Source organism: Squalius cephalus (genome assembly GCF_949319135.1).
Source record: "Squalius cephalus genome assembly, chromosome: 23".
Classification (NCBI taxonomy): Eukaryota; Metazoa; Chordata; class Actinopteri; order Cypriniformes; family Leuciscidae; genus Squalius; species Squalius cephalus.
The window spans coordinates 24,670,569-24,693,963 of NC_137144.1; the positions used below are offsets into that span (position 1 = coordinate 24,670,569).

Below are 23,395 nucleotides of genomic sequence, written 5' to 3' on the forward strand. Positions count from 1 at the left end.
TGCTCCCAAAAACGGCTCTTCAGACTCAAAATTATAAGTGCATCAAAGTGCGTCACACAGGCACACAGACATGTTGGGTTTTCATGTTTTATGGGGACATGACATTCCATAGACATAATGATTTTTATACTGTACAAACAGTCTATTCTATCCCCTAATCCTAAACAAAGGCTACCTATATATGCCTTTTTACATTAAAAAAAAACAAAAAAACACTTAGTTTGATTTATAAGCTGTTTTCCTATTATGGGGACCAAAAAATGTCTCCACAAGGACATGGATTTCGGATATTGCCATCTTTGTGGGGACATTTTGTCCCCATAACGGGTAAACCTGAACCACACAAACACACACACATTATACTTAAAGTATATTGAAGAAAAAAGGGCCATCGTTACAGAGATGTTATGTGTGCCACTTTTATTTGAAGACAAGCTGCAAGTCAGCACAAAAATGCTGAGCGATACAGTAAGACTAATGCGCATTTGTCCAAAAGAAAAAGAAAAAAAAAAACACGTAAAGTGGAAGAGTGAAAAGGTGAAATTAAATTGAAGCTGTCGGCATCCAAATGCAATTTCCATGATGAGATGAGTGGCCATGTTCTCTCATTTCTGCTCTGAAGCCTCTTCAAATGGTTCAGAGACACTCTGTACAATTGCTTCTAATGTGTTCTAACACTCTGAGTGCCAAAGTGATCTGACTGTCAAATCCGTGCCTCTGATTTTTAGCAAGAAGAAAGTCACAAATATACAGTTAATTTGGTTATTAAAACATCATGGAAGGTTTTATTGAATTGACAGTTTGGGAGTGGCTAGATTATTTGTATTTGTGCTTCCTGAATAAGTGATACAGCACTTTCACAGTGGCTGGAACATCTTGGGAAACAATGTCTGTAAGAAACATGAGAAATTAACTTATTAGTGAATGAACAACCAGGTAGATCATTACGTGCTAACAGCTATTCTATTGAATAACACAAAAAAAACCAGCCTAAGGGTTTTGTTTCAAGCAGTAGTGAACATGTCCTTCATAAAGAAGGTAATGCCATTATATTGTGTTACATTGCAATGTGACAAGCTCAGTGAAAAAATGTAATCCAAGATGGAAGACGAAGTAAGAGAGTTGTTGATTTGTGTGCATAATATGATGAAAATGATGCTTCCTAATAAGATTCGAGTTTCTTCACTTTTAAAAAATAAAGGTTCAAAACGGGTGTTTTCACAGCAATGCCATAAAATAAATCATTTTTGGTTCCCCAAAGAACCTTTCAGTATTAAATAAACGTTTTACACTATAAAGAACCTTTTAATCAATTGAAAGTTTACATAAATGTTAAAGATTCTTTATGGAACCATCAATGCCAAAAAAGAACCTTTATTTTTAAAAGTGTTGAGTTTTGTTTAGGATGTAGCTCACTAGCTCGGATGGTCTCAAAATAATTACCTTGAGGGTCAATGGACTGAACCGGAAGCCCTCGGTCTATGAGAAGATCCAATGCAAGCGTCACATTATGGAGCTGCAGGTGAACAAACATCAATGGTAAAATGATTAGAATCAGAAACAAACTAACAAATGTTGTAAAACCACAACATTGCAAATTCTCTGTAACCGTAACATCATTAGTTTTGATTTCTGTCTTTTGCATTACCCTCAGGTTCTTAACCTGCCTTATGCTGCTGTGCTGTCATATCCAGTCATCCTAAGAGCGTTAATAATACGATGGCGAGACACCTCCTGGAGGTGCATGTGAAGTTACACTGATGTAAAATCCCATAAGCCTGGATTCAATTTTGCTTCTTGTTGCAAACTGCAATGGAGGTCACTAACAACATGGTTCTCGTGTCAATGCAAATGCAAAACTCAAAATGTTTTCTCGGGTTCTCACCATTTCCGAGCTCTCGACAGGACAAAGGAAGAACTCGCTCAGTGGAATGAAGAAGCCCTCCAACTGCCCGATCAACAAGAGCAGAATCACTCCGTCTGCAATCTAACAATATCACATTTTAAAACATAAACATATCAAACATGAACGTGAGATGTCAAAAACAAGCCCATAAAGGGCTCAAATCATTTTCTTTTTTAGCTTTTGCAATCATCTTACTAGTTGTTGTTTTTTGTTTATGGCCAACTGTAATGTTACTTTTTCCACATGCAAAGATGTTAACCAATCATAACAGAGCTTTTACATAAAAAAAAAACAGCCTGTTGATTCAGAAGGAAAATGGAGATTGTTAAAGGGGTCATGACATGAGAAATCAAATTTGCCTTGATCTAAGAGGTCTTTGTACCATTAAAACATCCAGCAAGTTTCACAGCTTAAAACGCCCTCTTCATTATAAACAAAGCATTTACTCAAGCTCCAAAAAGGCTTGTTTGTAATATTGGGGGATCTGTAATATCACACAGGCAAATACATTTGCATATGCCTGCATCCAGAGCAAGACATTGATGAATAGTTTTACATCGTCGCACCACTGGTGTTCAGTCGCTTAGAGACTGACATTTGCCTACACTGGATGAGAGTGTCGTGTCACGTCAAAAAGTAAATAGAAGCCATTATAATCACTGATGCTGTCTACACTGGATTCAGTATACAGATGCGCGTTCAGTTTCTGACACACTCTTCGCGCTTGAGTCTACTGACAACAGGACAAATGGACGAGTGAAAGAACATTCACTTTGTTTAAACTTTGTTTTTGGTTTGCGTCTCTGTACAGACTTCAGGAGGATCACAGCGTCACAAGTGGAAACAAGTGGATGGTTTATTTTAATGGCGTCCCGGATCGCATCGGAGGATTATATGTTTGTTCTGAGCATTTTGTTTTGTAAATGAGGCACAGTGTTATGGTTCATAAATAAGCTTTTGTTGACAGATGAAGAAGCAACTGTATTGGATCTGATCAGCAGCTGCATCACAAACTGTAAGTAAATGATTTCACAAATCTTCGTCTGTAAATGACGGTTTTATATGGACAATGTTTTCAAAACACTTTCTCACGTGCAGTAGGGAGTGGATGTTGATACTGTTTCTTATGCAATGACGTTAGCCAATCATAACGGTAATCCATGTCATGGTCCCTTTAATATAAAACCAAATTTTCGGCGCAAAAAAACTTTGACTAACCTTATACACTACCGTTCAAAAGTTTGGGGTTGGCAAGATTTTTAAATGTTTTTGAAAGAAGTGTTTTATACTTACCAAGGCTGCATTTATTTGAATAAAAATACACAAAAACTGTATTATGGTGAAATTTTATTACAATTAAACAACCATTTTCTATTTGAATATACTTTAAAATGTAATTTATTCCTGTGACAACCGTTGCCAAAATGCAACCTACGGTCTTTTTGTTAATCTACCCGAGGCAATCTTTCGTTTAAAAGCATAATTATAATGGAAACGCCACTTTTAAGTATGACCGTATTTTCGTTTTCGGTCAAATTACCTTTTGAATGGGAGTCAAATTACCTTTTGGGGCACGACTATGATAGCATCAAAAACCGCTATTTTTAAAACACTAAGAAGGCTCGACACAACATGAAACTTTGCTGGAAGTATCACCAGGGGCTCTACACATGAACTCCAGCATTGAGAACGTTGTTTGTGTACACAGAGTTTACTAAAAAGAAAGATTGTGAACAACTCACTGTATCTGTGTCTGCCGGCATTTTGACAGTCAAAAATAGTCGATCTCCGAATGCAACGTAACAGGGAGGAGAGTAAAGATGGAAAGCTCCTAAAGCTTAATTCCATATAAATTCACATATAATTTGTTGTTTTGTCGTTAGTGAAAATCAATATTGACCTTGTATTTGAAAAAGGATGCTCATATAAGAAGCAATACTAAAATTCAGAGTCAGTTCATTCGCATTCGGAGATCGACTATTTTTGACTGTCAAAATGCCGGCGGACACAGAGACAGTGAGTTGTTCAAAATTATTTTTAGTAAACCCTGTGTACACAAACAATGTTCTCAATGCTGGAGTTCATGTGTAGAGCCCCTGGTGATCCTTCGAGCAAAGTTTCATGTTGTGTCGAGCCTTCTTAGTGTTTTAAAAATAGCGATTTTTGATGCTATCATAGTAGTGCCCCTAGCACTCCCATTCAAAAGACAATTTGACCGAACACGAAAATACGGTCAAACTTAAAAGTGGCGTTTCCATTCTAATCATGCTTTTAAATGAAAGTTTGCCTCGGGTAGATTAACAAAAAGACCCTAGGTTGCATTTTGGCGACAGTTATCTTTTAAAGATTATACGTTTCTTTACAGTAAGTTTTGGTCAATTTAATGTGCCCTTGCTGAATAAAAGTACTAATTTCTTTCAACAACAAAAAATTTAATGGTAGTGTAAGTTGGTCTAGTTGATCAGAGTTGCACACCTGTTTGTCAATGTCTGTCACGTTCAGTCCCAGAGATAACATGTTCTTATTCACAAAGTGCAGAATGGCCTGTAGAAAAGAAAACTTGATGAAGCGGTGAAAGATTTGGGTCAAAGACTACATTTAGACACGTGAGGAACTGGATCGGAACCTTTTTCACAGTCTCAATTTTGTGAGCCTCCAGCTTGAAGAGCTCATCAATGGGACATTCCTCTGCAAAGACATTGCAAAAGAGAGATTAAGAAGCAAACGCTTTCTTCTTTATACGCCTCCGCTATCTGAAAGTTACTGATGCTTATAAATATGGAAATGAAAAGGCTCAGAGTTCAGCCTCCGCTTGACTCACTGTTAGATTCTCTCTCAAGCTCTTCACTGGAATTACTGCGGAGACACACAACGCACCATGAAAACGCTGCTTTGGACATTGTCACTGAGTTTCAAAGTGATGTTAAACATGTTTCATAGGGAAGGAGGTTCTTCACAGACCTTTGAAATGTGATGAATTCGGTCTGCTTGTCTGCCTTGATGCCAGATTTTGTGACCTGGTTAACAAATGAGATTTTAATGAATGCTGACAACATGAACATCTAACTTTTGTAGTAATTTAGTAATTTAACTTCTCAGGGAATATTTTTTAAATCATGTAAGTGTTGATTGGATGATGGGTATTAGGCTCTTATACTATTGGTTAATATATTTTGTCTATGGATGTGCATCTTTGATTATATGATCTAATTTAGAATGATTTTTTTACTTTACATAATATGCATATTTTTTTCAAACAATATTCAGTGATGAATTGTAAAAATTCATGAAATTGTGAGAAAATATTAAATCAATTTTCATTGTAATATATATATATATATTTTAAATAATATACATTCATGAACTGTGAAAAATGATAAAAACATTGTTCATTATAATATGCACATTCATTTTTTAAATAATATGCAATGATGAATTGTGAAAAATATTGAATAAATTATCATTATAATATGTATATTCATTTTTTAAATAATATACAGTGTTGCATTGTTATAATGGACAAATGTTTTCATTATTTTTACAAGTCATCACTGTATATAATTAAAAAAATATATATATACATATTATAATGAAAACTGATTTAATATTTTTCACAATTCATCATTGCATATTATTTGAAAATGATATACTTGTTATAATGGACAAATGTTTTCATTATTTTCAAATAATATGCAAAGATGAATGGTAAAAAATTATGAAAACAATTGTTCATTATAATACACATAAATTTTTTTCAAATAATATGTGATGACAAATTATTAAATATAAAAAAAATGTTTATTATAATATGCAGTGATGAATTGTGAAAAATTATGAAAACTATTTTTTCTCATTATATGTATATATTAATATTTCAAATAATTAGTTGTATCTGAAGAGCAGAATATCATTGAGACTAGGAAGTGGACTCATATTGGCATGTAAGCGACAACACCCTGCAACCACCTAGAACAGCAGTATTGTGGCAGTGTGTTTTGCACAACCCTCTTTAATATCCTGCACATGAAACATTTAGTATGCACATTCAAATAATTTGCATTAATCAATCACCTCACACTGAATGATCTCCACGCTGACGTTTACAGGCAGTGCCAGATCGGGTTGGAAACGCCTCACAATAGCAACCAGAAGATGTAATGTAGCCAACAGGTCCCTGCTGTGAATGACTGACAGATTGGAGAGGGAGAACAGTGGGCGTATGTTCATAAATATGTAAACCGGTCATTGACGAGATCTGATCTGATCGGCTCACGTTTAACGTTCCATTTGGCCGTTTGCTCATTAAGCCCGAAGGTCTCGTTCAGAGCTGTCAGGATGGCATCTAGTTTCCGTAGCTGGACATCAGTACTCAACGCAATCTCCTCTACATTTAAATTCACACCTGCTAACCTGCCTGGGTACACAACATACACAGATATTTCACAGATATAGCCTGTTATATGCAACATTATATTTTCTGCATTGTAACATCACTTTCATGACATTTAAGCATGTGAGGTTCACTAAATAATGTGCCTGTTCAGAATGTTCTTGCTCTGACATGATTCTTACGTAACAGGTGATGAAGGACGAGTCCGTCAAACAGGTCTTCCTCCAGCGATCGCACCACAATATGTTCAATTTTCAGGGTTGTGTTGATCCAGTCCACCAAAACCTACCTCAAAGCACATGGAAAATCCAGATATTCAGACAAACTCAGGAAATGATGCTCACATTGAGGGAAGTGGGTTTGCACAAGAACTAATCAATAATGTTTTTAATGATAACTCTATGTCACACCACCCCAAAAAAGTTGATGCATCTCACCTCTTTAAGTTTGTTGAGTTTGGGGTCGTCTAAAGATGTCGGTTGAATGATCATTCTTCTCTCTGCTCCTTTAATCCACAATAAAACACATCATATGCCACATTATATGTTTTAGGATGTTTATTTTCTTTCAGCTAAACACTGGATCTGCCCTTCATAAAAGACTGTGACTGCATTCTATTTCACATACTATACTTACTATAAAGAAGATTAGGATTAGTCTGTCCTGAATCATAGTATGTTCAAAATAGCAAGTCAAATGTGCGCAAGCTCATTCTGATGCTTTTTTTGTTTTAGTTTTTTTGTGCAAATGTTACCCATAACCCTTTGCACTCTATATAGCATTGAGTTTGTTGCCAGTTTCTTTTAAAATTGTCAATTTTACTGCAATGTCGGTAATCAAACAGTTGATGGGCCCCATTGACTTCCATGGTATATATTTTTTCATACTATGGAAGTCAATGGGGGCCATCAATTGTTTGGTTACCCAACACTAGTCCCAACACTAGTGTACATACTGTAGCCAAAAGTTTGTACATTCTTAAAGGGTTAATTCGCCCCAAAATGAAAACGATCCCATAATTTACTCACCCTCAAGCCATCGTAGGTGTACATGACTTTCTTCTTTCAGCCAAACATAATCAGAGTGAAAAAAAAAAAAAAATCCTGGCTCTTCCCAGCGTTATAATGGGAGTGAATGGTACCTGAGATTTTAAAGGACAAAACAAAGTGCATCCATCCATCATAAAAGTAATCCATACGGCTCCAGGGGGTTAATAAAGGCCTTCTGAAGTGAAGCGATGCATTTTTCACAATCGTGACGCATTGACGAATGCGGAAGAGCAGAGGATAGAGTAAAACAAAACACCAGTCACGAATAAGAAGTTTAAAACAAGAATTTTAAAGAGAAATGTCAGAGGATTTCATTATAAGAGAAGAGGAGCTTGAGCTGAACTAGAAGAGGGCTGGGCAACGGCCATTACCTGAAGCCAGTGATTATTGTTTATAAAGTTAGAAATATGGATATTTTTCTAACAGAAATGCATCACTTCACTTCAGAAGGATTTATTAAACCTCTTGGAGACGTATGGATTACTTTTATAATGGATGGATGCGCTTTTTTGGCCTTCAAAAACTCAAAGGCTCTATTCACTCCAGTTATAAAGCTTAGAAGAGCCAGGATATTTTTATATTGTGTTTGGCTGAAAGAAGAAAGTCATTTACACCTAGGATGGCTAGAGTGTGAGTAAATTATAGGATCATTTTTATTTTTTGGGTGAACTAACCCTTTAAGTGCATGATAGAAGAGTGTAAACTATGATGTTGAGATGAATGTGCACTGCTCACCCAGGGCCTGACGATTGCTGGGGTCGTCCATTTTCTCTTCAGCTCCACAGTCTGTCATTCTTTTGACTGTTTCAAAACATTGTTTTTGTCAAAAAGTGAACTTCATAATAGTTTTACTCAGCAGACATTTGATTTCTAGTGCTTCTGTTTTGAAAAACAAGTGATGTTCGGGTTCTGTCTGCGTGTTTGTGCCCTGAAGGAATTTCAAGGACTCGATTCATCTCAAGGTTTTGTTTTCGTATGGACATTTTTATGGCTATGATGAAGTGCGGCGAACCGAAGCCGACTTCAAACGTCAAAACACAAGGACGGAGAATCTCCACAACACACACACACGTCTGCGGGAGATCTCGCGCTGAAAGGAGGACAAGATTTCTGCCTTCCTGTATCACGCAAGCCAGCCCACATTGACATAACACAGACTGACGGGGGAAACATAAACCTCACTGACAACAAAAACATGCTGTGAGACACAGAAAGAAAGGGGGGAAAAACAAGAAAGGGAAAGATATAAGATCTCCTAGTTCGGCCAAAAATGGATAGGCCTACTGTCATATTAACGGTCGTTTCAAACATAAATGCTGTGGAAACAGTTCTTCCTTAGTGACCATTATACTGCCTGCACGTGCTCTCGGAAATTTCCTATTTCCCACTTCTGAAGTCGAGATTACGAGCTCGATCGTATTCGAATTTTGACTTGAGAGGGCGTTCATGTCCAATTTTTGAATTAGGAAACTTTACGATAATTCAGATAGCAGGTGAAGGCATAAAGCCCCAGAAAGAACATAAAAGCATTATAATATTAATTTTTGAGTGAACTATTCCTTTGAATTATGTCTCAATTAGGCTATTTCTCATAGACAGCAATGACTTAATGGAGAGCAAATGGAGACTTTTGCTTTTAGATGTTTCTCCTGAGAAGAAAAAGTGATTCAATCTCATGTGGAGTTTTAGAAAAGATCTCCATAATGTGGTCAGATTTTAAAAAAAGGATCTCTTAATATTCTTACAAATATTTCTTACCAAACAATTTCAGAACCAAATTATCTGGGATTTGCTATCCACATTCACATAGCTTTAGAAGTAATGTACAACAACAGTTTTGCCCATTTTCCAATTCTAGGAAAAAAAGTCTGAGACAAAGGCGAAGCGATCCTTAAACAGAGAAATCCATAAAGTCTGCTGAGCTATGAAAGAGTCATATCTGAGCAATACAATCCTGTCATGTTTGCTGTCAAAACTTTCACCTCAGCTCTCACCACACGTCTGGAGAAATCTTTCTTCTATCAGTGTGGCAGTAGATGAAACGCCGTCCAAATGGTCCAGTCACGTTCCCTACAAGAATCGATTTACTTCTACAGAACAACCAACCATCTTTCTGAATCACCTAAAAACAAAAACAAGATCTCGAATATGGGTGAGGCCTATTTTAAACATTAGACAGGAAGTGGTAAGGCAGCACTTCCTCTTTTTTTCTATTTTGTACTGCACAAAACATGTTCTGAAAATGTCACACACTGCATTAAACACGGATCCTCGAACAGACCTTACAGGAGATCCAAACATGACATGTGAGTCAGTAACTAACAGTAACGCTTATTAGTAAACAACCAAATAGTGATCTAACGTTTCCTCTCTTCAAAATAACACTCTCCAGGTTTGTGAGAAACAATTGCATACATTTTCCTCTCTCTCTTTCTGTGACTGTGAGAACGCCTCCTTTTGACGAGAAAAAACAGAGGTAATTTGGGCTGGAGGGTTACCATGGTTACCATCCCAATGAATTCCCCCATTAAACGCAAGTTTGAATCCAGAACAAACAACTGAAAAAAAAAAAAAAAAAAAGACCCTCAAAGGAGCATCTGAAAACAACAAGATTATTTAGATTCAGACTCGCCCATCTGTGGATCTGTTTACATTCGCATCATCCTGGGAAAAACAATCATACTGGGAACTATGGTTTACATGTTCCCAAAGAAATGGAAATCCATGCAAATCTCATCTAGGGTGTTGTTAGGCAGCTACGGTGTTCGGAATGTTGCTATGTGGTTGCTTGGGTGTTATCATTGGTTGTTAGAATGTTATTGGGTTCCTTACATGTTCCGAGTGGATTTTAGTGAGTTGCTATGCAATTGCTAAGGTAGTTTGAGTGTAATAACCACTCAGACTGCATGGATGTTCTCTGTGCTTGCTAAAGTATTCTGAATGGTTGCTAGAAAGTTGCTATGCAGTTGGTAAAGTGCTCTGGGTGGTTGCTAGGGTTATACTATGTGGTTTCTTGGGTGTTGTGGGTGGTTAGTAGAGCTGTATGGTTAATCGTTAAAAGATTGCAATCTTATTCCTAAATGACAACGATTCGGCTATGTCTATTAAACCTTTGACAAGTCCGATCACAGTGAACATTCAAGTCTGCATTGATGCTGCGTCACAAACAGTCTTTTCAACCACACTTTTGAAAGTAACTTGACACTTCAAATAAAGATTGTATTAATTACATTGTTGCACCAGTAGGTGGCGACAAGTGACTGTTAAAAAAAAGGTATTTGTCATTGAATCATTCATTCAAGAGATTCCTTCAAAAACGCTGATTCATCCAGTAATGAAATCATTATGAGTGAGTCCTTGAATCATTTATTCAACCTTATTTAAAAAAGAATTAATTCACATTAAACATATTTAAATAGACTGCAGCAATTAACATTTTAGATGGGAGAATTGTAAACTATTTTAAACGAATAAACCGTGATTCTAAATTTATCCAGAACCGTACAGCTCCAGTTGTCAAAAGTCCACAAAAAAAAAAAAAAAAAAAAAAACCACTCCATGACTCTTCCGGGTACTTTTCGCCTACTGTTTTTCGTTTGTATTCGGACATACTACTCTTTTCGCCTACTGTTTTTCGAATATTATAGTTGCGTCCCAAATGCACAATACACTATTTACTTATGCACTATGTACTTAACCGTGTAGTGGATGAGTTTTAAATGGTAATTTTACAATTCAACATCGAAGTTTGATAGCCCCTCCCCCTCCGCTACGTAATTGCGGAGGTTGAGTGCATGAATTCGGTTAATTAAGTGCATTATACGGGTATTTAAAAGTGTACTTTTCCATTTTACTTTTCAATTTCTCAACACCTATTTGCATTATTTATACTACAAAACGTCAGAATAGTGCATAAGTACACAAATTGGGACGCCCCTTATGTATTCGAACATAGTACTCTTTTGGCATACTGTTTTTTGACTTTTTTCTAGAGAAGAATTCGATTTCGGACACCGCGCAATTATGAGCAATAGTAATAGTGATGCGGCAAGAGGGCGGGACAACCTGTCACTCACATGAGATCACGGCATTAGCAAACGACAACAATCCAATCAATTCCTGATTGACAAAATTCTCAACTTACATTTTTTCTTGTTTGAGAATCCGTTTCACTCGGATATAATAGGTAAGACATGACTAACGCTACTTCTGTTTCATGCCGAATTCAAGCCTGTGTGGGACAAGAAGGTGAAATATTTATATGTGCTCTATCAAGGATTTTAAGCATGAATAATTCTGTGTATGAAGACGTGATACGCAACTGCTTATTATTTTGATTAAAAAAAACTCCATTGGTCGATAAAATCATTTTTGAGACCAGAAAGATCAGAGATGTCAAAATGAATTAATTCCAGCATGTAGAAAGCACTTGTTTATTTTAAATAATTACAGCATTTCTACTAAAATAAAATACACAGTGCAGGGTTTATGAATCATTCCAGGACAAACAGTCGTTCCGTGTGTAGTGCTAAAAGCAGTGGCAGGCCTCGATTACGTGCAACAAAATATTTTAATGAGCTGCTACACTGACGGATCATTAAGGCTGAATACATTCGATTCTGGGCATAAATAAGCTAAATTATACAAAATATTTAATTCTTACATACAAAAGAAACACAAGGGATATATGTGCATGGCATCAGTGAGGCACGACGCAAGCTTCCTCGGATCTCTTCAAGTGTTACTCTGAGTTTTTGTAGTTGGTGAAAAGGTTGTATAGCACCCTGAGAGTTGACTTCAGATTCAAGTTCACCACATCTGCAGGACACAAACAACAGAATCGCTGTTAAAGGAGAACTCCGGTCAATTTTAACATTGAGCTCATTTTTTTGTACATTTGGAGTGCTGTCAGTACAGAGAACAACGACAAAAATCGGTGTTGCCTACACCGTGTTATCCTCTTTTTAAAATTTGCACCCTGTTGACTTCAATGGGGCAAGTTTTAAACCTGCTTTTAGCCTCTTAACATCCTTGATGTGTCATTACAAGTGGCCAGCCAATGTGAGTGATTCCTTCAGAGTGAACGCGGGTGAATCTGACTGCAGTAGATGTGAAAGATATTAATAAAAGTGATGTTATTTCAGCCACCGCACATACCTGTATTTACATCCTGTTTTCGGCTGAAGCCCACAGTAATCGATTGTCGAGTTCACGCGCATAGGTTTAGTACGTACGATCATGCGCCCGAACTCGTCAATCGACTACTGTGGACTTCGACCGAAAACAGGATGTAAATACAGGTATGAGCGCTGGCTGAAATAACATCACTTTTATTCATATCTTTCACATCTACTGCAGTCAGATTCACCGTGTTCACTCTGAAGGAATCACTCACATGACCTGTGCACTTGTAATGACACATCAAGGATGTTAAGAGGCTAAATGCAGGTTTAAAACTTGCCCCATTGAAGTCAACAGGGTGCAAATTTTAAAAAGAGGATAACACGATGTAGGCAACACCGATTTTTGTTGTTGTTCTCTGTTCTGACAGCACTCCAAATTTACAAAAAAATGACCGGAGTTCTCCTTTAAACAGAGGCTTGAATATGTTAACTGACATTGTGTAAGAACAGAAAGGAAAGAGCCATCTATTGAGGAACATCTCCATCTAGTGGATAATCTGGCTAACACCATGAACAGGTTCAGACAATGAGCTAGTCTGTTATGATATCTGAAGGTTGTGTTGTGTATGTAACGCTGATATAACATTGCTGGCACTGATTTTTCTGGTACCTTCTGGTCGAGCTTTGGGTTTCTGTAATCCACCATCCTGCATGAGCTCAAAAGCAAATGCGACATTATGCACCTACAAGACACAAAAACACTTGCAATTTTTTTCCATGGCTAGTAATTTGTCAGTTTAATGCCATAAGAATTCCACAACCATCATATAATCACACTTTAGAAGTCTACATGAAACCATATCAGACCCAATCTGACTTCATGAGACTCAACAACTCCATATCAAACCATATCAAGACCCAATCAGACTTCATGAATACTACTCATGGTCTGATGTGGACTCGTTGAGTCTGATATGGTGTGATGTGGTCTGAACAGCATTCATGAAGTCTGATAAGGTTTGCTGTTGACTTGTATAGTCTCATGTGATTAGTATGGTGAGGTTTTAGTCTGATGTGGATTCATAAAGTCTAGCATGGTCTGATGCAGTTTAATTAGGTATTTAAAAATCATAAAACCACATCAGATCCCATCAGACTTAATGAGTCCACAACAACAACTCCACATCAAAACATATCAAGACCCAATCAGACTTCATTAATACTATTCATGGTTTAATGTGGTCTGATATGGACTTGTTAAGTCTGATATTGTCTGGTATGATGTGATGTGGTCTGAACAGCATTCATGAAGTCTGATTAGGTTTGCTGTGGACTTCTTTCGTCTGATGTGATATAGTATGGTTTGATGTAGTCTGATGTGGATTCATAAAGCCTGACATGGTCTGATGCAGTTTAATAAGCTATATAATTAAAAACAAATCATCAAACCACATCAGACTTCATGAGTCCACATCAGACTTAAGTCCATATCAGACTTCATAAATACTACTTATCTCAAGTGGACTCATTGAGATATGGCGTGATGTTGTCTGAAGAGTATTCATGAAATCTGATAAGATCTGATATGGTTGATTGTGGACTTGTTGAGGCTTATGTGGTCTGATAACCATGTGATGTAGTCTGATGTGGATTTGTGAAGTCTGACAGATCTGATGCAGTTTAATGAGATATTTAAAAACTAATCAGAGCTCATCAAACCGCATCAGACCCTTTCAGTCTAATCGAGCTCCATAAGACTTCATTACACCCTAACAGAACAAATCAGTCCTCTTCAGACCGCATCAGACCTCACCGTCCTACATCACACTTACCTTCTGTTCGAAGCTTTCTGGCGTGAGGTAGAAGTTATACAGTGGCACAAAGTAATTTTCCAACAGTCCCATCAGCAACACCAGATAGACACCATCTGCAAACTTCACACACAAGAGGTTTAGAGAAGGTTTTGATCCGTGTGAGAGTTAGTTAACAGATTATGTATGTACCTGTGATTCCAGCTCCGTCACCTCCAGGTTCAGTTTGTTTAAGTGTTTATTCACAAATGTGATCAGCGACTGGGAAAACAAACATTGAAGGTTCATTTTTGGATAATCAGCACCATCATACATAACTTCTTGTCCCGTCCAGAATGGCTTCTTACAGTTTTCACTACGTTCAGTTTGTCAGGTGCGTGATCCAATAAGGTGTCGAAAGCATCACGTTCTGCAAATGACAAAACAAAGAAACTGTTTGGGACTAATAAAAATAGAAAACAGACAAACCATCAAAATCTAGCAAAAACCAGCTCCTAGTTTCTACCTCAGGTTATTTGTACATTTAGCTGGTCTAGATGGTTTATAAGCAGATTAGAGCTAGTTAACCACCGTGAACAAGCTACAATATGCTGAAACCTCCTTAAACTGGTATGCCTTAGATTTTCCAGAAGGGTATTGATCCTTAAGGACAACATGAAAATGTTTGAAAATACACACCTGACCTTCCGATCATCATTCTGTTGGAAACAGAAACAGAAAGTCAAAGTTTTTTTTTTTTTTTTTTTTCATGTTATAACCATCTTTCATCACTAGATGGCCACATTGAAGCTGCTTACTCTGTTGTGGTACTTGTGAGTTGTTTGGTCACATGAGCAGTCTGCAGGATTCCCTCTTTTTTCTGAGACAAAAACAAACCTGTGCAATTAGGCTGAAGGCATTTGATATAACGTTCAGTTTCACACTTTAATAAAGTCGTCGCACCTTGACCACGATCACCTGGACGGACACATGCTCAGGTAAGCGGATGGGAGCTGCGTAATACATGGCGAGCGCCAGCAGGAGGTACACGATGGACACCAGGCTCTTAGAGTGGATGGCTGAGGAACAGACAGACATAATCAACAACACATCTATTAAAAGATTGTCAAAATTGACCTTATTTACTTTCTTTTGCACAATTCATCAATGCTAAAAGTAGGGTAGGCGTTAACTAAAAAGAAAGGTTTTGAACAACTCACTGTTGCTGTGTCCGCCGGCATTTTGACAGTGAAAAATAGTCGATCTCCGAATGCGAATGAACTGACTCCTTATATATTGATATATTGAATGAAACCCCTTGTTTATTATTATTATTTGAATAGATATTGCCATGAGCTAAGTGGCTAAGTTATCATGCTTTTCATTGAGATTACAACTTCATGACATTTCCTCCTATGGAGTCAGTTCATCCGCATTCGGAGATCGACTATTTTTGATCGACAAAATGTTCAAAATCTTTCTTTTTAGTAAACTCTGTGTACACAAACAATGTTCTCAATGCTGGAGTTCATGTGTAGAGCCCCTGGTGTTACTTCGAGCAAAGTTTCATGTTGTGTCGAGCCTTTATAGTGTTTTAAAAATAGCGATTTTTGATGCTATCACTGTAGTGCCCCTAGCACTCCCATTCAAAAGACAATTTGACCGAAAATGAAAATACGGTCAATCTTAAAAGTGGCGTTTCCATCCTAATTATGCTTTTAAACGAAAGTTTGCCTCGGGTAGATTAACAAAAAGACCCTAGGTTACGCTTTAAGTGGTCTAGATGTAATTATATGTATAGTTGTATGTATATTGTTTATATATGTATAGTCTGTGAAAGGCGTAGGACCATAAAATGTTCGTCCAATCATTGAATTCGGTCTGAATGCAATGATACAATGTCCTTCCTGCCTGTCAATGTATGCATTTCATGCTATGCCGAGTTAGACAGACGTCAGTCACCGAGCGCCGCAACTGAAACAGCAGCCTTTTACAGTTCCTCCTGAACCAAAACAAGGAGCTTATGCTGCGTTCACACCATGACTACTGTAAATTTTGAAGAGATGGAAATTATTTAGGGCTGTCAAACGATTAATCGCGATTAATCGCATCCAAAATAAAAGTTTGTGTTTACATAATATATGTGTGTGTATGGCGTATAATTATTTTCTATATATAAATACACACACATGCATATATATTTAAGAAAAATGTGTTATTTATATATAAAATATTTATATATAATATAAATTATATATAATATAAATATATATACACAGTATTTACATGCAAATATTTCTTAAATATATACATGCATGTGTGTATTTATATATAGAAAATAATTGTACACACACACATATATTATGTAAAAACAAACTTTTATTTTGGATGCGATTAATCGCGATTAATCGTTTGACAGCCCTAAAATTATTGTAATGTTATTTGCTTTGAGACATGAGGTAGATTTGATGCCATCTCTCGTGACGCTTTTTTTTTTTTTTGCTCCCTGCTGTACACGTTCATGTTCAGACACTCTGAAGGAAAGGTGGGATCTTATGCTTTAGCTAGCTCGCTATTGCTAGCCTCTCCGAAAGTTGCCTACCCTACCTTTAATTTGTTTATTTCTAGGTTAACTGTAAAAATGTGCGTCTTTCAGCGCTCACAGTCGACACTCCACTCCGTGTTCCACTCCAGAGGTCTGAGAACTCCATTAACAGCTTCCAGAACCGTCTGCAGTTTCTGCTTCTGTCCGATCTCTGACTGCGTCACCTCCGCCACATTCAGCTTATAACCCGACAGCTTCTCTGGAGGAGGCCACACACATAGAACATCCTCATGAGTACCACACTTAAAACGTTTGGTACCATAACGAAGGTGCAAAACAGAAGAGAATCCCAAACATAAAGTTCTTGTCTTTGCCTTACCAAAAAGTTTCTGCAGCACCTGTCCATCATACAGATCTTCTTCAAGGTCTTTTACGATGATTCGGTCCTCCTCCAGTTCACTGTTGATCCAGTCAATGAGAACCTGAGAGGAAGAGTTTATAATAAGGTCAGTGAGTAGAATAGTAATTATGCAAAATGGGCGTGGCTTAGTTGTGTCATAAATTATGGAAAATTCCATCAATGGTGGGGAAAGAGTTAATTAACTACATGTACTTACTATAGGGCTAGGGTTAAGATGAGCAAAAGCAAACTTAAAAGAAAATTCTAAATGATTCCTTGGCAACCAACTGAAATAAATATGGGTTACACTTTATTTTACAGTGTCCATGTAACATACACTACCCATAGTAATAACAGTAAAATACATGCAACTAACCCTCAACCAAATCCTAATCCTACCCTAACCCTATAGTGAGTACATGTAGTTCATTAATATTACTCAGTACTTAAATGTATAATTACACTGTAACAAAGGATTTATACTTTATTTTAAGGTGTCATTGTTACAGTGTAGTTATATATTTAAGTACTGAGTAATATTAAGCAACTACAGCCGGTTTCACAAAGATAGACTTTGACTATGGCTTAGATATAGTAGATAGTCAGACTTCAGATAAGCCCCTTTCACACAGCGCATTGAACCCGGGAAATTGCCGGCAAATTGCCGGAACGCTTTCTGTGTGAACGCAAACACGACCCGGGATTGATGCCGGGATCGATGCCGGGTTGGGGACCTAGTAACATTGCCGTGTTCAGTCCCGGAACGCGCGCTGTGTGAACAAAAGCCGTAATAATGCCGTGTCGCAGTGATGACGCTGAAGCGCGGGATCGTTCGCCAGCTGTGAAGCGGTACGTAATGCGCAAGTTTATGATCGAATCAGAGAAATAAATGCACAAGCGTGGTTTCTCGAGAGAGAAATCGCAGCTCATAAGCAAACTGAAGACGCTGCTGAGACATTACAAGTCACATCGATGTCACGTGTCTTTCCGGGACATACACGGGTTGTGTGTGAACGCGCTCTCTGATTCCGGAAAATCACTGGCAGTGTGAATGAACCAAAATCAAACGAACCCGGGTCAAATCCCGGGTCACTTTATCCGTGTATTTTCCGGAATCTCTGTGTGAAAGGGGCTATAGACATCTAAATCAGACCGTTGCACAAAGCACTTAAGACTCTGACTATCTTAAGTAGGACTACACTGCAATGCATTCTGGGTAAAATAAGACACTTTTCAAAACAAAAAACATGGCGGATCGAGTAAGCGCATTCAACCGCTCAGTGCTGTTTACCCCAGCAGAGAATATGTGTTTGTTGGAGGAGTATAAATGACGGAGTATGTTTTTATGTTTCCACTGTTCGATCGCGCCCGTGCCATCTCTCTCTCTCTGACATACACACACACATTCCAGCATTGCAATCTTGACATCGCAGCCTGTTATTATGCAGCATTCACACCAAACGCGAATAGAGCGTCAAATTCGCGTCTATCGCGTCTAGTTCGACGCTTGAACATTTTGAATCCATTCGCGCGTCCAAGGCGAATAGGACGCGCGTATAAAGCGAGCGTTTGAAACGAAATAGACGGTTGAACAGTCACGGTGTATTGCATTTCACGCATCGCCCGTGACTGCGTATGAAAGGGAGCGCGTCGATCGTTGCTCGCGTTGACTATGTAACGGCTCTAAAGGACATTTTACTTGGGAATGTAGTAGCAAGAAGAAATGTTTAAATGATGAGCCATTTTCCCTTTTCTTTTGGCAGTTTGTAATGTAACTCATTGTTACTGCTGGTTGCCAAGGTAACATAGAGTCTTAGACCTAAGTTAGCCTGGGGGTAAGGTGTCTAATTTTTTTGGTCTAAATTAAGTCAGTCTTTATTTTTGTGAAACAGTCTAACTTGCATTAGACTGTCTATGAGCAAATTTTAGACTTGTCTAACACTATAGACCGGTCTAAAATAGCTTTGTGAAACCGGCCCCAGGGTTAGGGTAGGATTAGGATTTGGCTGAGGGTTAGTTGCATGTAATTATGCATAATTTATTGTTATTATTATGGCAAGTACATGTAACATATGTAACAAGGACACTGTAAAATAAAGTGTTACTAAATAAAGTGTAACCCTTTATTTTAAGGTGTACTTGTTACAGGGTAATTACACATTTAAGTACTGAGTAATATTAATTAACTACATAGAGTTAGGATTAGGTTTGGTTCAGGGTTAGTTGCATGTAATTATGCATAATTTATAGTAATTACTATAGAGGCTACATGTAACATGTAAGACACTGTGATATAAATGTAGGACATTGTACAATAAAGTGTTACCAAAATATGTGTAAGCTGAAGTACTAAACTGACCAAAACTAAAACTGAAATAAAAATAAATTGAAGATATATAGAAATATTTAATAAAAAAGAAAAATGATATAAAAGCATGATACTAAAACTTGAACAAATTAAAAATAAAATAATATAAAAATAAAAGCCAATTCAAAATACTATAATATTATATAAATAATATTAAAATAACACTGGCTGGAGGGGTTTGAGAACTATAGAGGGCGCTGCATGACTTCAAAGTCCCATTGGTTACTGTCCTCATCTACCATTTCTGGGAGTTTTTCACATCATCTATTCAGAGATGTTAGTGTAAACAGTCAGAAAATGTGTTTTCTACCTTCTGCAGGTCTTTGAAATTGAGGTCTTCTCTGGATGTAGGGTCTAGAATGGTCCTCTCTGCATTTTCCTCTGCAAAAATCACAGATGAAGGAAGAAACTCTTCAACACTCTCATAAACACACAGTGTTTTAACAGACAGTTATGTTGGATCGTCCTCTAGAACGGTTTTGGGTGTGGGGGAATTTCTCCAGCTGTGTGACTCAGTAAGAGTCATGGAGGAAACGAGAAGTGTCCTCCACACCCAACACCACCACCACAAAATTAGGCTTTAGGATTTCAACTTCTTAGTAATGCATTTCTCAAGTGCCAGCTTCATCTAATAAGTTTTCTCTTAAAATTCTTAAATAGGAGAACTAAAACATTAAATAGTGCTGGAGCGATGACGTATTTTTTAAAGGTCAAAACCTGGAAACATTTTAGCACTTCTGCTTCATCGTCCTGATGTCATGGGGTTTTTCTGTGTGTGACTTAAAATACATTAATAATACCACAATTGTGATTTTTTTTAAAGGTTACACTTGTCTTGAAAAAGGTGGTAGCTAACAAGTGGCTAAAATGGGCCTACAGAGGTTGTCGGAGACAAACGTCATAATTATATTCATATTATAAATATAATATTAAAAGTCAAACTTTCACGGAAACTGAAAGAGTTGTTGGAAGCTTAGTAATGGTGACATTTAAGTCATGCAACTGTGGTGTAGTTCATTTATAGCCTGTGTCCTAAATCGCCCTTATAGCCTACCCTTAAATAGGGCATTATTCGAGGCAACAGCCAGTTGTAGTGGTGTCAGAAACCATAGTGGACATTATCGAGCACACTCATTCAATCCCACAACGCACCGCAATAATGAGTGTACAATTGATGTACGCTCAACCATAAGACATATAAAATATATATTTGTGTGCTCAACGGCTTGAGAATACCCATAATGCACTGTGAGTGTCGCTAGCTGAATTAATTCTAGTGTCTGACCAGAAGATGGCGCCGCATCTGAATCATCCATCCATCCGTTTTCCAAACCGCTGGTCCAATGTGGGTGCAGCGTAATATCATACAGGTATAAATTCCTTCTTAATTGATTATTAAAATGTTTAATTAAGGTTTATACATGCTAAAGATTTATACATATTTGCATTACTACAGGAGCTGCCAGTTTGCTAAGCCTCAAATGATTATTAAACAGCAGAAACTACCTTCCGATTCACTCTCTCATTTTCATTCACTCCCATGGTGATTTCGGACACAGCCTGAATTTAGCTTTTTATTTCTGCTGATTGTATTTAGGCTTCAAAATTCATTAAACTTGTGTTAATTCCTGAAGATTACTATGATGAACAAAATGTGTAAGAATCATAATCGTTTCAAAAATGAATCCAAAAGCCAATGGAAAAGTCCTATTGGGTTTTTGTCTGGGAATACGCCATAACTCACGACCACACGACCTATAGTGGAGGAAAGAGATGTTATATTGTGTTTAATGGATGAAAGGAGCGATGGGTTACCAAGCAGTGTGTCCTCGGGGAGCAGCTCCGGGCCGCCGGGCAGGAGGGGGGCGTTGATGGCGTTCTTGCCCTCTTCCTGGAGGTCACTCGCTAAAGAGACAAAAGAATAATAATAAAGCGTCATAAGCACCATATTTTCTGGGATATGTACCATGGTAATACTATAGAAGTATCATGTAAACACCATAGGACAGGAATATAGTAATAATATGGTAAATATCAAGCAAGGTACCATGGTACACAGTAAGGGTTTATACCGTTTCAAGGAAATGGGCAGAGCGGCTAATGTCACGTACAGTAACTCGCTGCTGTTTCTACATCGGTAAATCATTGCCATGTCAATTAACTGATTAGTGTGCAGTAATTAATCAGCTGATTCATGAGTGACTCGTTCTCTTCCTCCTTCAGGTAATTACAGTACATTTATTAAATTGAGCGGTGACTTGACCTGATCTCATCCTATAGTGAACAGCTTCAGTTTCGAGCACTTCCTCTACAACAGAAACATTCATCAGGGTCACATTCAAACATATCTGAAAGAGTTCCTCCTGTGTGAAACCACAGCCACACACACACACACACACACACACACACACACACACAGACACACACTACTGTTCAAACGTTTTGAGTCAAGGGCTGCTTTTTACAGAAATTAATAGTTTTATTCTACAAGGATGCATTAAATGGATCAAAAGTGACTATAAAGACATTTATTATGTTACTAAAAAATTATATTTAAAATAAAATGATGTTCTTTTGAACTTTCTATTCATCACAGAATCCTGAAAATCAAAAATATGAAGGCGCATAACTGTTTTACTGAGCATCAAATCATCATATTTGATGATATACTCCATATAATACTGGAGTAATGATGCTGAAAATTCAGCTTTGATCACAGGAATAAATTACATTTTAAAGGGATAGTTCATGAAAATTCTGTCATCATATACTCACCCTCATGTTGTTTCAAACCTGTATGAATTTCTTTCTTCTGCTGAACAGAAAGGAAGATATTTAGAAGAATATCAGTAACCAGACAGTTTCTGGTCCCATTGACTTCCATAGTAGGAAAAAATATATACTATGGAAGTCAATGGGACCAGAAACTGTCTGGTGACTGATATTCTTCTAAATATCTTCCTTTCTGTTCAGCAGAAGAAAGAAATTCATACAGGTTTGAAACAACATGAGGGTGAGTATATGATGACAGAATTTTCATTTTAAAGTGAACTATCCCTTTAAAATAGTACAATAGAATTACACTGATTGTGATAATAAAATTGTTTGCGAGAAAGATAGATGTACATCACTAATATTATAATAGGCTGCTTGTTTTTACTGCAAGTAAAAGTGTGAAATGAACTTATTTTTCCTTTAGACATCGCAAATCAGGATAGAAAGACACATTCAAATCACATACTTCCAGAAGTCCTGTGAAAATACAATTGAGAAACTTATTTTAGTATCATTGATAATATAGCACTGATTTTATATTTTCTGTTTTCATTTTTAATTTAGCTAACTTTTCGGTAAATTTGTTGTGTTTTTGTCATTTGTAATAGGCTATATGTCAATATAGGTTCTATTTTTATAGTTTTGGTTTATTTAGTTGTTAGTACTTCAACTGTAATTGAAAATTAGAAGTGTTGTCTTGGCAACTAGCTGAAACTACAACAACAACAACAAAAAAGTTTAGTTTATTTCATATTTTAATTTTCAGTAATTTTATCGGCAGTAGTTGGCGATGTCACTTAGTAAAGAAACACACGCACATATAGACTGAACATGTAATATGCATGCGCATGAAATGTTTTCATAAAAAAATCGCGTTTTTGTAGTTTACACAGAGACAATCACGGTATCGTTTTCACAAACAAAAAAGGCCCCATAAATGACGCTGTCGTGAAAATGAACAGCCAAAACGCATGCAAAGTTTTCTATTTTCAGTTGAAGTGTCGAGTGAACGGCCCCAAAGAGGCAAAAGCATCAGCCATTCATGTTCT

At 37.2% G+C, this 23,395-nt stretch overlaps 2 protein-coding genes across 7 annotated transcripts in view; both read right to left on the reverse strand.

Moving 5' to 3' along the window:
* Positions 1 to 446: 446 nt before the first annotated feature.
* The window catches only part of parvg (parvin, gamma), a 42,319-nt gene continuing 19,370 nt past the window's right edge, over positions 447 to 23,395 (reverse strand). Inside the window, exons 1-14 of one of the 3 annotated variants that reach the window (XM_079858502.1) lie at positions 12,503 to 12,531; positions 9,328 to 9,467; positions 8,081 to 8,146; positions 6,734 to 6,801; positions 6,479 to 6,581; positions 6,180 to 6,320; positions 5,978 to 6,093; positions 4,868 to 4,923; positions 4,728 to 4,762; positions 4,533 to 4,594; positions 4,382 to 4,450; positions 1,886 to 1,987; positions 1,444 to 1,516; positions 447 to 890 (exon numbers count right to left, since the gene is read on the reverse strand). In XM_079858502.1, coding sequence (XP_079714628.1) covers positions 817 to 890; positions 1,444 to 1,516; positions 1,886 to 1,987; positions 4,382 to 4,450; positions 4,533 to 4,594; positions 4,728 to 4,762; positions 4,868 to 4,923; positions 5,978 to 6,093; positions 6,180 to 6,320; positions 6,479 to 6,581; positions 6,734 to 6,801; positions 8,081 to 8,138 — 957 coding nt within the window. In that variant the 5' untranslated portion in view covers positions 8,139 to 8,146; positions 9,328 to 9,467; positions 12,503 to 12,531 and the 3' untranslated portion in view covers positions 447 to 816. Of the gene's footprint in view, positions 891 to 1,443; positions 1,517 to 1,885; positions 1,988 to 4,381; positions 4,451 to 4,532; positions 4,595 to 4,727; positions 4,763 to 4,867; positions 4,924 to 5,977; positions 6,094 to 6,179; positions 6,321 to 6,478; positions 6,582 to 6,733; positions 6,802 to 8,080; positions 8,147 to 9,327; positions 9,468 to 12,502; positions 12,532 to 23,395 lie in introns of those variants that run through there. The other 2 variants (XM_079858503.1, XM_079858504.1) reach the window with 2 other exon arrangements.
* The window catches only part of parvb (parvin, beta), a 20,747-nt gene continuing 8,563 nt past the window's right edge, over positions 11,212 to 23,395 (reverse strand). For 2 of the 4 annotated variants that reach the window (XM_079858483.1, XM_079858481.1), the window contains exons 2-13: positions 21,387 to 21,476; positions 19,882 to 19,952; positions 17,183 to 17,285; positions 16,922 to 17,062; positions 15,222 to 15,337; positions 15,077 to 15,138; positions 14,958 to 14,977; positions 14,627 to 14,688; positions 14,472 to 14,540; positions 14,301 to 14,402; positions 13,139 to 13,211; positions 11,753 to 12,163 (exon numbers count right to left, since the gene is read on the reverse strand). In XM_079858483.1, the coding sequence (XP_079714609.1) occupies positions 12,087 to 12,163; positions 13,139 to 13,211; positions 14,301 to 14,402; positions 14,472 to 14,540; positions 14,627 to 14,688; positions 14,958 to 14,977; positions 15,077 to 15,138; positions 15,222 to 15,337; positions 16,922 to 17,062; positions 17,183 to 17,285; positions 19,882 to 19,952; positions 21,387 to 21,476 (986 nt within the window). In that variant the 3' untranslated portion in view covers positions 11,753 to 12,086. Of the gene's footprint in view, positions 12,164 to 13,138; positions 13,212 to 14,300; positions 14,403 to 14,471; positions 14,541 to 14,626; positions 14,689 to 14,957; positions 14,978 to 15,076; positions 15,139 to 15,221; positions 15,338 to 16,921; positions 17,063 to 17,182; positions 17,286 to 19,881; positions 19,953 to 21,386; positions 21,477 to 23,395 lie in introns of all 4 variants that reach the window. The other 2 variants (XM_079858480.1, XM_079858482.1) reach the window with 2 other exon arrangements.